Genomic DNA, 15,341 nt, shown 5'->3' with positions numbered 1-15,341 from the left:
AGCGCTCTACCACTTGAGCCACAGCGCCACTTCTGGCTTTTTTCTTTTTTTGCTTATGTGGTGCTGAGAAGTCGAACCCAGGGCCTCATGCATGCAAGGCACGCGCTCTACCATTGAGCCACATTCCCAGCCCTCAGGTGTTTACTCTTACGTTTTAGAAACGCTCTGTGAATTCTCAGCAGTGACTTTCAGTTAGGGCTGCCCGTTAGTATCACCTGGGTAGCTCTGACAATGTACATACATATGCTTGACCAAACTAGTCATCTCAGTGAGATCTGGGAACTGGTTGTTACCCATCTTTACCTTCCCTAGGGGGTGTGAGTATACTTTCTGGGTTGATATCACGTGAGTTTCCTCGTTCTTCATGACTTCTCATCATGAAGACTGAGCCCTCAGGCATCTATGGCCTCCAATGTAGGTAGAGGCAATGCAGGTGAACGATTTGGGTCCTTGGCTATCCTGTGTGGGCCACAGCTTTGTGATGAGCAGGCTAGTCCTTTGCCTATAAATCAGTTTTCACTTTCTCAGCATGCAATTTTACTGTCTTACATTGGCAGGTATGTTTAGTATATGTTTTTAATTTTTCAAGGAAAAGACAATTTGTGTTCTTTCTTTCCTCTCCCAGAGGAGCAAATTCGCCCTGAACCATCAGGACTAAAGTCGTAGGTGCCCTGCTCTTTTTAGAGCCTTGGCTTACTGTTGCGGGCTGAGGCTGTCATTCCTCCATTGGAAGCTTCTTCAGAAAACTCCTCGAGCCCCTGAACATGTGTGCCCATCTCATGTGCATTCATCCTTCCTCTCCCTCCTCCTCCTCCGTTCTCCACAGAGGGTCCTGAGACGTTCCGCATTCAGATCTCCTACTTCCACAGGAGATCTGACTGCTGGCAGAGGAGGTAATGATCTGACTTTCAACCAGGATGTCCTTTACAAAGATGAGTGTGGCTGGGCGCTGGTGGCTCACGCCTGCAATCCCAGCTACTCAGGAGGCTGAAATCTGAGGATCAGAGTTTGAAGTCAGCCTGTGTAGGAAAGTCTATGAGACTCTTATCTCCAATTAATCACAGAAAAATCTGGAAGTAGCGCTGTGGCTCAGGAGGTAGAGTGCTAGCTTGAACAAAAGAGTTCAAGGACAGTGCCCAGGCCCTGAGTTCAACCTCAGGACTGGCAAAAAAGAAAAAGAGATAAGGTTGAAGTTGGCAACCAGAGCTGTGTGCCTGGCACTTCAGCTAAAGTCTGGAGGGTTGTCATTGTATGCCAGCCAGGCCAGAAAAGTCTATGCGACTCCATTGTCAATGGCAGAAGCTGGGTATGCCATTGTAGAGACAACAGGAAGTCTAAGAGTGGTAGACTGAGGTCCAGGCACATATCCAGACAGGAAGTGAAACCTTAATCGAAACCATCAAATAAAACCTACCACCCTCAAGTGCTGGCGGCATTGTTTAGTAGTCACATGCCTGCCAAGCAGGCATAAGGCCCCAAGTTCAAAGCTCAACACTGCCAAAAGAAAAAAGGAATTAAAAATATGTGAGATTGATCGAGGATCAATGGATCAATGGATCCTCTGGGAAGGCTGGGCCTTTGTGCTAAAGTTTAGAATCAGTTTCTCCACCAAAGATTTATGCACTGATCCTTGATATAACAGAATTGAGAGGTACTGGGGTTTTGTTTATTTGTTTTGTTTTGGGGCCTGAACTCAGGGCCTGGGCGCTGTCCCTGGGCTTTTGTTCTCATGGCTAGTGTTTTACCACTTGAGCCACAGCTCCAGGTTAACTGGAGATAAGAGTTTCAAGGACTTTTCTGCCTGGGCTGGCTTTGAACCATGATCGTCAGATCTCAGGAGCTAGGATTGCATGCGTGCGCCATCTTGCCTGGCTGTGGTGTTGGTTAGTTAAGAAGAGAGGCCCAGGTAGGCAGGGATCCCATCACAGGCCACCATCCTTGCAGAGGACTGGTGTGGTTTTTGAAGGGTTGGGTTATTTCTAGGGAGAGAAGGTCGTTATAACAGAGTGAGCCTAAACCCTTACCACCTCTTACTACCTTCTCTTAAGGCCACGTGTCTTGTTCTGCACATGCTTCTGGTTACTTTTGCACACATTCCCAGCTTGGCATCATACACCACCTGTGACATAGCCCGGAGCCTTGGGCATTTGCCAACACCAATGCATCTAAAATTGTTAGCCAAACACACCTGTTTCCTTCACATATCGCCTGCTATCAGGTATTCTGTGCTAACAATGACTCAAAATAAGGTACAAGGACAGGCATCACCAGCATTATTGCTAAAAACTCATCCTCCCGGGCTCCATCCAAGACCTCCAGATTACTTCTGGGCATGTTATTATTTCTCAGTCTAGAAACTTCTCGAAATTTCCAGTCCAGCAGACTGTACTGACACTGGAAAAGTATCTGCAGAGAGGTGGCCTGTCCTAACAGCAATACTAAGATTTGTGCCTGGTGAATTGGATGTAGCTTCTCTTTATACTTAACCTGATGACAGAGCAAACTGGGAACAGACTCAGAAATGGGCATCCAATGTATGCACAGCGTTGCTCAATCTATCTGAAGTGGAAATACAGCCCTCATACTAACTGCTTTCAGGGATCTAGTCCAACTCTACCAATCTGCACCTTACCCTCTGTCCCCGCAACCTGCTACTGCGTGTCGGCCCAAAACCCTGTTCCGTAAATGGGAGACGAGGGGGAAACCACTCCTCTCAGACACCACGACCACGTCCTCCTTTCTCATAACTGACTTCAAACTTACACATCTCAGCTGACAGCAGCAAGGTGATGACATGGGAGGTGTTGGGGAATTTCCCCTGGGATTTATCTCCAGACTGCTTTGTCCCCAACATGTGACCCAGGGCTCCCTCGATGCGCTTCTTCAGGAGGGTCCCCAGGGACCAGGAAGGAGCCGGGTCAATTATTTTCTGCATGTATCTAATGAGACTCTCAGGAAGTCTAGTCCCCAGGGAGCCACGGATGTGACTGTACATTCTTGTCTGATCCACCCCCCCCCAATCCTGCTCCAAACATCCTTTTTGTACAGAGGGCTACGACCATGAACAGCTCAGGCCACGTGAAGACTTTCCAGTACTTAAAGAGCGACACGGACCAGCAACTCCCAGGTAAAGAGCACACAGGGGCCTACACCACCAAGCCAGCCCGGCGCCGGCCACGGTGGCAAGGCCAGCTTAGTATTAGCGCGTGGTGTTCCGTCAGGCACCCCTTGGCACACCTGGGAGCGATTGCAACAGGGGTAAACAGGACATTCGCACAATCGCCATCCACTGATTCTCTTGTCCCTGTTAGCTGCTGGGGGGGCGGGGGCGTGCCTAGGGACTTTTCACAAAGCGCCGTGTTATTGTAGGGTTATGGCCGGGCCTGCGTGCCGCTCTCATGTTATGCTTTCTAATGTGAGAAGAATGAGTCCGGAGGGACCAGCAGCACAGAGCACTGGGCGTTGGGAATTCGTGTGGTGGGAACTAGGGGCGGCCCGGGCTGCAGCACCAGTCATTCCATGCTAACCCTTAGCATCCACAGTTCTGCACTTTGCTTTTCTCCTCCCACAGCTGAGAGAATGAGAGCTGCAAACCGGTCCAGCGTGCCGGGTTCCTCCTCCTGCGGGCAGCAGCAGCTCCTCTTCCTGCTCTTGCTCACCACGTACCTGGCCACCGTCCTGGGAAACCTGCTCATCGTGCTGGCCGTCAGCACAGACGCACGCCTGCGCAGCCCCACGCGCTTCTTCCCCAGCCAGCTGTCCTGCGTGGACGTCTGCTTCTCCTCCACCAAGGTCCCCAAGGTGCTGGCCAACCACATCCTCGGGACTCACACCATCTCCTACCCTGGAGGAACACACGCCCGCCAGGAACACAAGGGAGAATAAACACTTTTGGCCGAACCAGACTCAATGGGAGGGTGCCGAGAGAGACATCAGTATCTGGGCTCTGGTGAAAAGCTGTCAGGAGAGGATGTACTTAAGGCGGATGAGATTCCAAAGAGAAAAATTCTGACTGGCGATCCATATATTTCATGTAGGGGAAGAATAAGTCTGACCTGAGCTGTTATTTGGCCAAAAAAACCCTGCAGTAACTCCCATCCACCACCTCCGGTGGATGTCTGGTTATTTTTGTGGCGATGCCAGTATTCATGTTTTGGGGCTGAGACTTCATTATAGAATGTTTACATGTAAAGAAAATGAAATGTCACTTTAAATTTGACGCGTGTGTCACAACTGAGGAAAATGAAATGGGTTTTTAGCAGGCGTGGTTTTTGTTTCAGGAAAGGCGGGGGTGTAATGATCCGAACACTGAGATACTGTCTTTGGTGGCTGTGGTTTCTTCCAGCCAACACTCAAGACGCCCTATTAGTACTGGTCGTCAGAAGTCAGGAGGTGCTGCCCTGCACCAGAAACAGATCTGACTTGTGCTAACAGAAAGCAAAAACTATTATCAAGCTGAGTGCTGGTGGCTCACACCTGTCATCCTAGCTACTCAGGGGGCTGAGATCTGAGGATTGCAGTTCAAACCCAGCGTGGGCAGGAAAGTCTGTGAAACTCATCTCCAATAAACCACCAGAAAACCAGAAGTGGCGCTGTAGAACAAGTGGTAGAGTGCTAGCCTTAACGCTGAAGAGCTGAGGGATAGTGCCCAGGCCCAGAGTTCAAGCCCCACGACTGACAAAAACAAAACAAACAACGATTATCCCTGCATTTCCTCTTTTTCTAAAGATTATTTTGACTCATATGTATTCTTTGGGCAAGATAAATTTGAAGCCAGAGTTTAACACTCTGGTGCAAAATAGAATTGGTATCTGTAGTAGTCATTTGTGCATAGCTGTTAGATCAAAACATTTGACCGTGCATGAGCACATGTATGTACACACACAGTCACCAAGCTAAGGCACTGGTACAGTTGAAGGTGAAACTGGTTCAAGTCAGAGTGGAAAGAAAAGACACTGCTTGCCAACTGTGAATCAGAACATTGGTTTTAATTACAGAACCAATAGTTCTGTAATAGTCTACCATTTCTCTTGCTGCTATTCAAATATTGATTTCTAATTTCTTCATTATAACTTGATTGCTTTAATTTGTCCTTGTACAAAGATCATTTTTGAGATGGGAATCCAACTAGCAGCCCAGGCTGGCTGTGGGGCCGAGACCTTCCCGCCTCAGCTCCCAGGTGCTGACGGCTCGGCAGGTGCTCTAAGTGCTGACAGCTAGGCAGGTGCTCTAAGCAATACTTGGCCGCTTCCTGGGTGTGCACGTGGGTCCCACAAAGGAGAAAATGGGGCAGCAACTCCCATACTGTCCTGGCAATCCCTGTGCCTGGGCCAGAATAATAATGCTGTGGGCAGACAGTCTGGTCCCTGGCTTTACAGGGCACTTTTGATTCAAAAGACAAATTCGTTAAAGTGTAGGGGTGTATGTGTGTGTGTGTGTGTGTGTGTGTGTGTGTATGTGTTGGTACTGGGGCTCAATGTTTGCTCTTGGCTGGAACCAGTTGTAGCTCTTTGTTCAGCAACTGGAGATAAGGATTCTCTGGGATATACCTACCTCAGCTAGCTTCTGACTCTAACCTTCAGACACAGGCCTCTAGAGCAGGTAGGATCACAGCCTTGAGTTACAGGCATCCAGCTGAAAGGTTCTTTTTCAGTTATGGTTTTACAATAATGCTTTAGGGCTAAACAGAATCATAAAGCCTACTCCCTTAAGAATGCTTTGTGTTAAAGTACAATTTTAATACAATTGTGTTAAAAATAGAAAAATACCAAGTCAGGAAATAACTATTATTTGATGATAAACTTTTACCACAAACAGAAGTTATTGAAAACTTTGTTTGGTAGTTACAAAGATATCACTTTAAAACTCTCTTATGTAGGAACAATAACCAAATAGAAAAGTAAATGGGGGAAGGACAATAACCCTATCCAGGTATCAGTGAATCAAGCTTGTAATCTTAGCTACTCAGGAGGCTGAGATCTGAGGACTTCAGTTTGAGGCCAAACTGAGCCAAAAAGCCCATGAGATTCTATATCCAATTAACCATCAGAAAACCAGAAGTGGTACTGTGGCTCCAAGTAGCAGAATTCAAGCCCCATGGCTGACAAAAAGACAACCAAAGGGGGGGGGAAAAAAACACCTAACAAAACTATAGAATTTGTGATTTTTTTTTGTCATTTCTTGGGGCTTGAACTCAGGGCTTGGGTGCTGTCCCTGAGCTTTTGTGCTCAAGGTGAGTGTTCTACCACTTTGAGCCACAGCTCCACTTCTGGTTTGGGGATGGGTAACTGAAGATAAGTCTCATGGACTTTCTTGCCTGGGCTGGCTTTGAACGGTGATCCTCAGATCTCAGCCTCCTGTGTAGCTAGGATTACAAGCGTGAGCCACCAGCGCCCTGCATGTGAGAACGTTTTGTTGCAGAATTTACTCAGGAACATCATGACTCCAACAAAGAGGGACATCCAGTCGTTCCTCACTAAATTGGGGCTCACGTATTGCAGCTTCTCCATATTGTGGTCTTTCTCAGGATTTTGCGGAATATAGGTGTTTGTATATTTGATTTTAATTATTTTTGCCTAAGAATTTAAAATACAAAAATGTAATTCAAACGTATTGAACTATTATAGTATGCATTTCATCAGCAGATGAGTATCGTGTTGTACGCGTGGGAATGCAGCACACTGCTACTGCTTAAGTGAGATTGTACACGGCACACTATTGGCTGATGGACTCGAAGGTGCCCAACCACAGCACTGTGTTCTGTATCCTAGGGGCTGATTGGCTCCATGACCACAGATAGCATTGGCCTGCTTGCTCTCCTGCACTGTGCCCAGGCATTCAGCATCTGTCCTTGTCCATTTCACAGCGACATCTGATTGCTCTGCATAGTGTTGCTCTGTGGTGTTTTTGTGACATTTTAACAAAAGTTTGAATTTATTTCAAGCCCTATGATGCCACCCATTCTGTACCTTCTAAGGCCTGTGGCAATGAACTCAAACACCAGAGGAAGAGGCTATTATAGAAAAGGTGGAACTTCTCAACATGTTAAAGGCAAAAGGTATGCCGCTGTAGGCCTCCATTACAGGATCAACGAATCTGCTCTTCACTACATACAGAAAGACGAGAAGAATATCAGGCCTACAGCAATGACTGTTAACAAGACTGCAAAGAGGGTGGCCACTTCCCGCAGTAAGGCCATTGTGAGGATGGCGTCTGCATTGCTCCTGTGGATAAAGGACTGCAGGAACAGTGTCCCCCTGGATACCAGCGCCATCCCGATGAAGGCCAAGAAACGTGGAAAGCACAGACATTCACAATGGTGATGAGGATGAAGACGACGACAATGCAGAAGCAGGACGTGGAGTTCTTCTCCCACCAGACCAACCCCATTCAGCGCTAGCAAATTTCAAAGACACGCTGGACTGGAGAGCGTTTCTGTGCGTGGAGAAGCTGCCTCTGCGGCTAAAGCCAGAGCCAAGGAGAACGTGAGTGACTTGTTCAAATCCATCATCGAGCAAGGGGGCTGTGAGTCTGAACAAGTTTTGAAAATGGATGAGACAAAGTCAGCAACTGAAGAGGGCGCTGCACCACCAGCCGAAGCGCCTGGTGAAGCGGCGCCTTCGGAAGAGCTGCGACGCGCTGCCTGGCCATGCATCACCTTCAACGCCATTAGCACTGCACAGCCACATAAGTCATGGTCTTCATCACTCAAGCTGTAGTACGCTTCACTGGTGAGTACTTATATACACTTTTATGTTGTTAAAATTGTGCAGGCTTAAGAGAATAGAAACTGAGCACGGATGCGTTTATTATAAGTGTGGGAAAGGTTAATACGAGTGGGAAAGGCTTATAGGATAGTAGGAAGGGTTTATAAAGCCTTAATATGTGATATACAAATAATAAATATAATGCTACTTTGCAGATTTTCACCCATCACAGGGGTCTCTGGAACATAACTCGTAGGATAGATAAGGGATCACTGTAATTTGAAAGGGAGACAGAATCTGTAAAATAAATGGATTTTCTCAAATTCTTGGGATGACGTTTCCAATCAAAATACTAATGTGTTTTGGTAAACTTAAAACCTCAAGCACATGGTGCCAGCACCAGTAGCTCACACCTGTAACCCTAGCTACTCAGGAGGCTGAGATGTGAGCATTGTGGTTCAAAGCCAGGCTGGACAAAAAAGGCCCATGAGACTCTTATCTCCAATAAACCACTCAGAAAACTGGATGTGGTGCTGTGGCTCAAGTGGTAGAGCGTTCACCTTGAGCTGGAGAGCTGAGGGACAGTGCCCAGGCCAAGTTTAAGTCCCATGACAAAAAAAAAAAAAAAAAAAAAAAAAAAAAAACTCAAGCAAAATCATCCAGTCTAAAGGCACCACTGGCCTTTAAACAAAGGGCAGAGGGTCTGCTTGACAGGCCAGACTACCTTTGTAATCCTTGTCTCTCAATGAGCGAGGTGAGCTAACCACTGGAGACACCAACGCATGCAATCTGTGAGGCTGTGACCATCCCACTGTTAACAGTCTGGTAACTGGGTTAGGTTAGCGAACAGGTTATTACCCAGCCAGCAATCCCAGCCAACTTTCCCCTGGCTCCAGACCCATGCCATTTCTCTCATAGCAGATGAAAACTTCACTCAAGAGATGAACAAAGTCTTGAAGCGACTTAGCAGATCTAAATGATCCAAACATCTTTTGGAAAAGAGAGGCACAGGGCAGCTAGTTTAAGAGATCAGCAGCTGAACAAAACAGTAGACATTTTTTTTTTTTTGCCAGTATTGGGCCTGAACTCTAGGTCTGGGCGCTGTCCCTCAGCTCTTCAGCTCAAGGCTAGCGCTCTACCACTTGAGCCATAGCGCCACTTCTAGCTTTTTCTGTTTATGTGGTGCTGAGGAATTGAACCCAGGGCCTCATGCATGCAAGGCAAGCGCTCTACCACTAAGCCACCTTCCCAGCCCCAACAGTAGACATTTTTAAGTGAGGTTGTATAAAAAAGATTTCTGGAAAATAGTGGATTTTTATCACAAACTGCAAATGCTATTCACCACAAATGAGAGGAAGTCTTCCACATTCCAATGCGGTAGTTTTCCTACATCCCAAAATAAACAGATCAACATTGAGGCTTCGCCAGGGTGTCCTTACCAGCTATTGGCTGAACCAGCTGGTATTTTGGTTCACTCATAGGAGCACAGCTACAGATCAGCACCTACACATTATTTCTCTACACATTATTGTTCTCTCAAGTGTGAATTTCCATGTGTGTAATGAGGAGAAAAATCCATGTATTTCAATCATGTACCTCTGCTCGCTCTGCAAGTAAGAAATGCCTAGACATTCATTTTTCTATCACTGTCAGGAAAATGATCTGCCTACTGCAGTCCAACATAAAAAAGTTCCTGAGCACAGGAAGTCTGGATGCTACCTGAGGTAGAGCCCTTTAGGATGTCCCCAATCTTTGGGAATTTTTTTTTTTTTAAGAATTTGAGGTTTCAGCCAGGATAAGTAGAGATCTAAATGTGGATATCATGAGGTTTTCAAATGTCTATCTCTCAGGAAGATGAGGAATCCAAACTTCCTCATGAAACTTCAGGCTGAGCCAGGACCTCACTTCTGCTTCGGCTCTTACATGCTGTGTGCATTCTCTCGTGCCGGGTACAATTTGACAGCCGACCAAATCTTCTCCCACAGTTTTTGCAACCATACGGTCTCTCGATCTCATGAGTCTGCAAGTGAAGCAGGAAGTCTTCGTTGTTAGGGAAAGTTTTCCCACAATCTGGACACTTAAACATTTTCTCCCTGACGTGGATTCCTTCGTGTCGACTCCGATGACAATTCTGACGGAAGGTCTTACCACACTGAGAGCAGGAGTAAGGCTTTTCTCCTGTATGGATTCGTTCGTGCTTATTGAGGTTTGTTTTATGGTTGAAGCTTTTCCCACAGTGGCTACAGTCATAGGGTTTCTCACCTGTGTGAGTCCTTTGGTGGGAAATAAGATAAGAGCTTTCACTGAACTGTTTGCCGCACAGGGGACAAGTGTACCACCTTCTCGTTCTCCGATTACGAGTAAGGGAGATGACGCTGATGTCCACGTATTTGGAGAGCTCCTCCAGTGGAGTATCATTTTCAATGGTAACTAAAAGGTTTCTCATTTTCCTTTGCTGTGGAACAAGTGCATGTAGTTTTTCTTCTTGGCAACCCGGAAGTTGCTCAGGGAATAAGGAATAGTCTGTTCCATCACTATCTGAAGATTTTTCCCTCCAGTCTTCTTTCTGCAGATCTTCACCCACAATATCACTCTCATTGACTGCTAAAAGAGAGAATGATATAGTTTTGAGGTATATGACAACACTACAGAATAAAACAAGTCGGAATTCCTTATGAAATAATAACCTTGAAAGTCAGAGTCTGACAGGTAATCATTAGTGATCTTTTCTACTCTTTTTTTTTTCCTGCTGTTTTTCCAGTCCTCGTTGAACTCAGTTCTTCAGTCAAGGCTAGCGCTCTACTCTTTTGAGCCAAGCTCTGCTTCCAGTTTTCTGGTGGTTAACTGCAGATAATAATCTCATGGACTTTCCTGCCCAGACTGGCTTGGAGCCATGATCCTCAGATCTCAGACTCCTGAGTAGTTAGGATTTTAGTGTGAACCACCAGTGCCCAGCTACCTATTATTTATTCTTTGTTTGTTTGTAATACTTGGTTTTAACTCAGAGCCTTGTACTTGCTTGAGAAGCTACCAATAATGGCTCCTAGTCCTTTTGTTGTTAAGTTTTTCAAATAAGGTCTCATGCTTTTGTCTATGGCAGCTTCTAACCAAAATCACCCTACTTTCTCACCTAAGTAGCTGACCATGGACTGAAACTTCTGACACTGTGAACCAAAATAAACATCTCCTGCCTTTGTTTCTGTCAGGTATCCTGTCAGTCACAAAAAGCTGACTAACACATGGGGCTAGAACTTGCTCTGTTCTTCTTCCTTTCCATTTTCCTGGTTAATCATATTATTTTCCTAACTGAATTCCCGATCAGACTGTCTAGTTTTAGTGAAAAATTTACTCATAGTTTAAAGGGATTACAGCAAATTCATAAATCCATTTGGGGAAAAAAATGACTTTTTTTTATGAGGTTGAGTCATCCTAGCCAAAACCATGTTCTTTCCTTCATTCAAACCTTCCCAAGTTTTCACATAAATTACATATAATCCTTGTTTATCCTATTTATCTTACATGATTCCTTTGTACCTTTTAGTGATTACCCACTGCGGTTATGAACGATAATTTAATTTTACATCCCTTTGCCCTGCTAAATGCTCTTACTATTCACAATGAAATTTTAGGCATTCTCTAAGGTTTCTAGCTACACGAGTCTATCAATATAAATAGCGGAAGGTTTTATCTTATCTTTCCTTCAATGCCTAATGCATTTCTTTTTCACTTAACTGAATAACAGAAACACAAAGCTTAAAAGTAACATGAGGGTAGGTTTCCCAACTGTATTCCCAATTCGAGTGGGAATGTCTCCCATTAAAATACTGTTTAGAAGCTGGTGCTGGTAGCTCACACCTGCAATCCTAGATACTCAGGAGGCCAAGATCTGAGGATCGTGGTTCAAAGCCAGCCTGGGCAGAAAAGTCCCCATGAGACTTTTATCTCCAATTAACCAGCAGAAAACTGGAAGTGGAGCTGTGGTTAAATGATAAACACTAGCCTTTAGTGAAATAGCTCAGGGACAGTGCTCAGGCTCTGAGTTCAAGCCCCATGACTGACCAACCTCCCCCCACCCCCGCCGCAAAAAAAAGTAGTATTTATACAATGTTTGTGACTGATTCTAAGCCTAAACTATCAGTATCATGTTATAGGGAGAGAGAAGGGGTAGAGTAGGGGAAGGAAGAAAGGTGAAAATTGAGTCTCACAGCCCCAAGCAAATGTCTCAGGCACCAAAGCAAATGCCAGCTGTGTTGTCTGCAGCGGAAACTGTGATCCAAAATAAACACCTCCTTTTAAGTTGTTTCTCTATGTGTTTTCTTACACTGATGCAAAGCTGACTAATATATGGAGCAAGGGGTTCTCTGCTCTTCCTTTTCCCCCTTTCTAGTTAACAGCACTTATTTTTTCCAATTAAATTTATCACTGTTTAGCTCCAGTGGAAAAACATTAGTGCTACTGTTAAAGGGTCCATTATTAAAGTGCTTTTTTACAAAGACAAGAGATCTCTCCACTGACTGGCTCTAAGTATAGGGAAAATGGCCACCATAACTCCTCATGGAATAAAACATGTGTAGGCTCTGACATACAGAATTAAACAAAAAGAAAATGTGTGTGCAATTAGTACTTCAAAAGCTGCAGAGATGAAGGAATATGCTTGTACAAGAGCACACAATGTGAACACACAAAGGACTAAATTCTTACCTAACAATGTCATCTCCCCAATATCGTTCTTTTCCTTCTCCAGGGTGGAGTGATGAGCAGGATTCATGCTCACACATTCTTCTTGAGAATGAAATACATTCAAATCCTCAAAGACCACTAGCTCCTGAAAGAACAAGAGCCCCGCTTCCTTTTAGTAAACTGAGGTTTCTTGGTAGCCCTAGCAACAAAGACACAAAGATTAAAGGAAAGGATGATGAATTTATACCCTAATACAAGATAGCTCCTAACTCTCCTACTACAAGGACAGTGAGGCTTCCAGGAACCAGAAAAAGGGGAAAAGAGACAGTCAAGGAAACTAACTCTCATCAGGGGTTATACATGGTAAGGCTGCAAGAACAGAAAAGGTGATGTACCTCAAGATAACCAAAAAAAAAAAAAAAAAGCCAAACCCACCTCAGAGTCAGCTTCAAAACATAGAGACACAGTCTCCTGTTTCTGCTGGACTCCTTCTCTGGGCGGAATCTTCACTAAAGGATGAAGATGAACTACAGAAAGAAGTTGTAGTTAGTGAAAAACCCAAGAGACTATTAAGAGACTATTATAGATACCTTGCCTACATCTTCAGGCCAAGCTATCCTTGCTCCTCTGGCAGACAACTCACAGCTCTTTCTGATCCTGTAAGCCGTGACAGAATTGAAATGGCCACGTTGAGTAAACCTAGGGCCTTCAATCTAGGATGGGAATTTCTCACTATGAATAGGATTCAACTATCCATGTTTCAAATTTCCCAAGAAAATCATCATAGAAGAGCTGGAGAAGCAAAGTATAATGATACTTTTAGGAAGCAATATTTTTTTTTATGTATATGGGTTCTGAGGCTTAAACTCAGGGCCTTGCAGTCTCACTCAGAGCGGATGTTCTACCACTTGATATACCTCCACTCATAAGCTTTTGTGGGTTAACTGGAGATAAGATTCTCAGACATTTCTGCCTGGGCTGAGTTCAGACTGGGATTCTAAGATCTCAGCTTCCTGAGTAACTAGGATTATAGCTGACAGATTTCTTTTTTTCTCTTTTGGTCATGGGGCTTGAACTCTGGACTTGAGCAGTGTTCCTCAGATCTTCACCTCAAGGCTAGCACTCTACCATTTGAGTCACAGCGCCACTTCTGGTTTTCTGGTGGTTATTTGGAATTAAGAGTCTCATGGACTTTCCTGTCTGTGCTGGCTTTGAACCGGGAACCTCAGATCTCAGTCTTCTGAGTAACTAGGGATTACAGGCATGAAGGCACCCAGCAGATTTTTTTTTTAAATAATGATATCTCAATGTATTAAAATAGGCTCCTTTTGCTGAACACCAGTGACTCACACCTGTAATCCTAGTTACTTTGGTAGGCTGAGATCTGTAGGATTGAGGTTTAATGCCATGAAAGTTCACTTGATTCCATCTCCAAAATAAACCACCAAAAAGCATGGCTGAGGTGTGGCTCATGCAGCAGAATGTCAGCCTAGCAACTGTAAAGCCCCAAGTTCAAACCCTAGTACAAAAAACAAAAACAAAACAAAAAAAAATAGTGTTTTTTTTTTTTAAACTATCCACTATCCTAATTTAAACTCATGGAAGCCTATCTCCCATTACTTAAGGGCCGCCTTTCTCTTCTGGCGAAACAATCACATATTTCTCACCTCTGTTCTGGTGGCTTGAACTCGCATCCTTCATAATAAGGAAGGTTTCCTTGACTTTCTGACCAGGCTGGACCAGGTTTGGCTTGGGCAAGAAGTTAAGGAAGTGATACATCACCAGCTGCTGAATGGTCTTCGACTCATCTGTGGCATCCTCAAGTTCTTGATCCAGCCTGGAGTCTGGAATAACTCTTAGTATAAAGGATTTCTTTTGCTTTGGGGATGTAGGAACTACTTTTGTAGCCATTATGGCTTGCAAACAAAAGCACTTGTTGGGGGGTTGGGCAGCGCTTCTAGAGTCACATCTTAATGAAGGAAATCTGCCAGAGAGCCAACCTGCAGACACAGAAACCACGGATTATCCACAAGGCAAAGTCATGACTGTGGTCTAATATACAGTTAGGGTGACGACATCTAAGACTTAAACCAGAAAAGAAAGACAACTCGGGTAGAGCGATCATAACCTGAAATGGAAGGTATCTGATCAGGATACTTATAGGAAGTCCTTAAAGGAAGACTTTTGAGTATGAAAACCAAACCTTAAGAACCAAGCCAAAAGGAGCAAAAGCAGCCAAGGGCCACCGTCACGGGACATACAACGTGCCAAATCCACTGTGTGGAGTCGTTTAACCCATGCTTGTACAAAGAGTAATGGTTTTAAAGACCCAGGAAATCTGAAGGAAGCCCGTGGGGGCTTTGGATGACGCACATCTGACGTCACGCTGGGACCTGTGAGGTGTCCACCCACTGCCCAGCCGGCTGCTCCCCACTACCAGAGCCCTGATGCGTGGGGCAGGGGATATCACACCGGGGCTCACCGGGCCAGGACCATTCTGGACCTTCTCTGTTCGGCCCAAAAGTACCTGAGGGCGACACCCGGCCAGCGGCACCGCCTGGGCGAGGGCTCGGCCCCAGCCCGCCCCTAGCCCACCCTGCCCACCCCCAGCCCACTCCCATCCCACCCTGCCCACCCCCAGCCCGCCCCCAGCCCGCCCCCAGCCCACCCTGCCCATCCGAAGCCGCCCGGGCCCGGTCCCCGCCCTTTGCATCGCTCACCTCCAGGAGCGATCTGTTCCGGCCGCTCGCGGCAGCCAGGCTCGGCTCGGCTCGGAGAGAGACCGGGAAGCCAGGCTGGAAGGGCACGCCCTCCTCGGACGCCGGGGCCGCACTGCCTTCTGGGAGGCCTGGCGCTTCCGCGTGTGACGCCACATCCGGCGGCGCGCTCCCGCGTCGGAAGCCGGGTCTCCGCGCTGGGAGCCCGCGGGGCGGAGGCTCGCGCCCGGTGCGGCCC

General features: G+C 46.0%; 1 protein-coding gene across 2 annotated transcripts; it reads right to left on the bottom strand.

Annotated features, from left to right (window-relative positions):
* Window positions 1–8,985: 8,985 nt before the first annotated feature.
* Window positions 8,986–15,194, bottom strand: Znf200 (zinc finger protein 200). Of its 2 annotated transcripts, none has more exons than XM_013011335.1 (5): window positions 15,107–15,194; window positions 14,054–14,386; window positions 12,822–12,913; window positions 12,408–12,531; window positions 8,986–10,310 (listed from the first exon to the last, which is right to left on the bottom strand). In XM_013011335.1, exons 2-5 carry the CDS (start codon window positions 14,295–14,297, stop codon window positions 9,580–9,582), a joined length of 1,191 nt encoding a protein of 396 aa, XP_012866789.1. In that variant the 5' UTR covers window positions 14,298–14,386; window positions 15,107–15,194; the 3' UTR covers window positions 8,986–9,579. The 2 variants fall into 2 exon arrangements, with proteins under 2 accessions (XP_012866789.1, XP_012866791.1); XM_013011337.1 differs by having other exon boundaries at window positions 8,986–10,307.
* Between the last annotated feature and the right edge of the window lie 147 nt (window positions 15,195–15,341).

This window comes from Dipodomys ordii, unplaced genomic scaffold (assembly GCF_000151885.1).
Source record: "Dipodomys ordii isolate 6190 unplaced genomic scaffold, Dord_2.0 Scaffold14, whole genome shotgun sequence".
NCBI classification, from domain to species: Eukaryota; Metazoa; Chordata; class Mammalia; order Rodentia; family Heteromyidae; genus Dipodomys; species Dipodomys ordii.
This window is presented reverse-complemented; position numbering and strand designations above follow the sequence as displayed.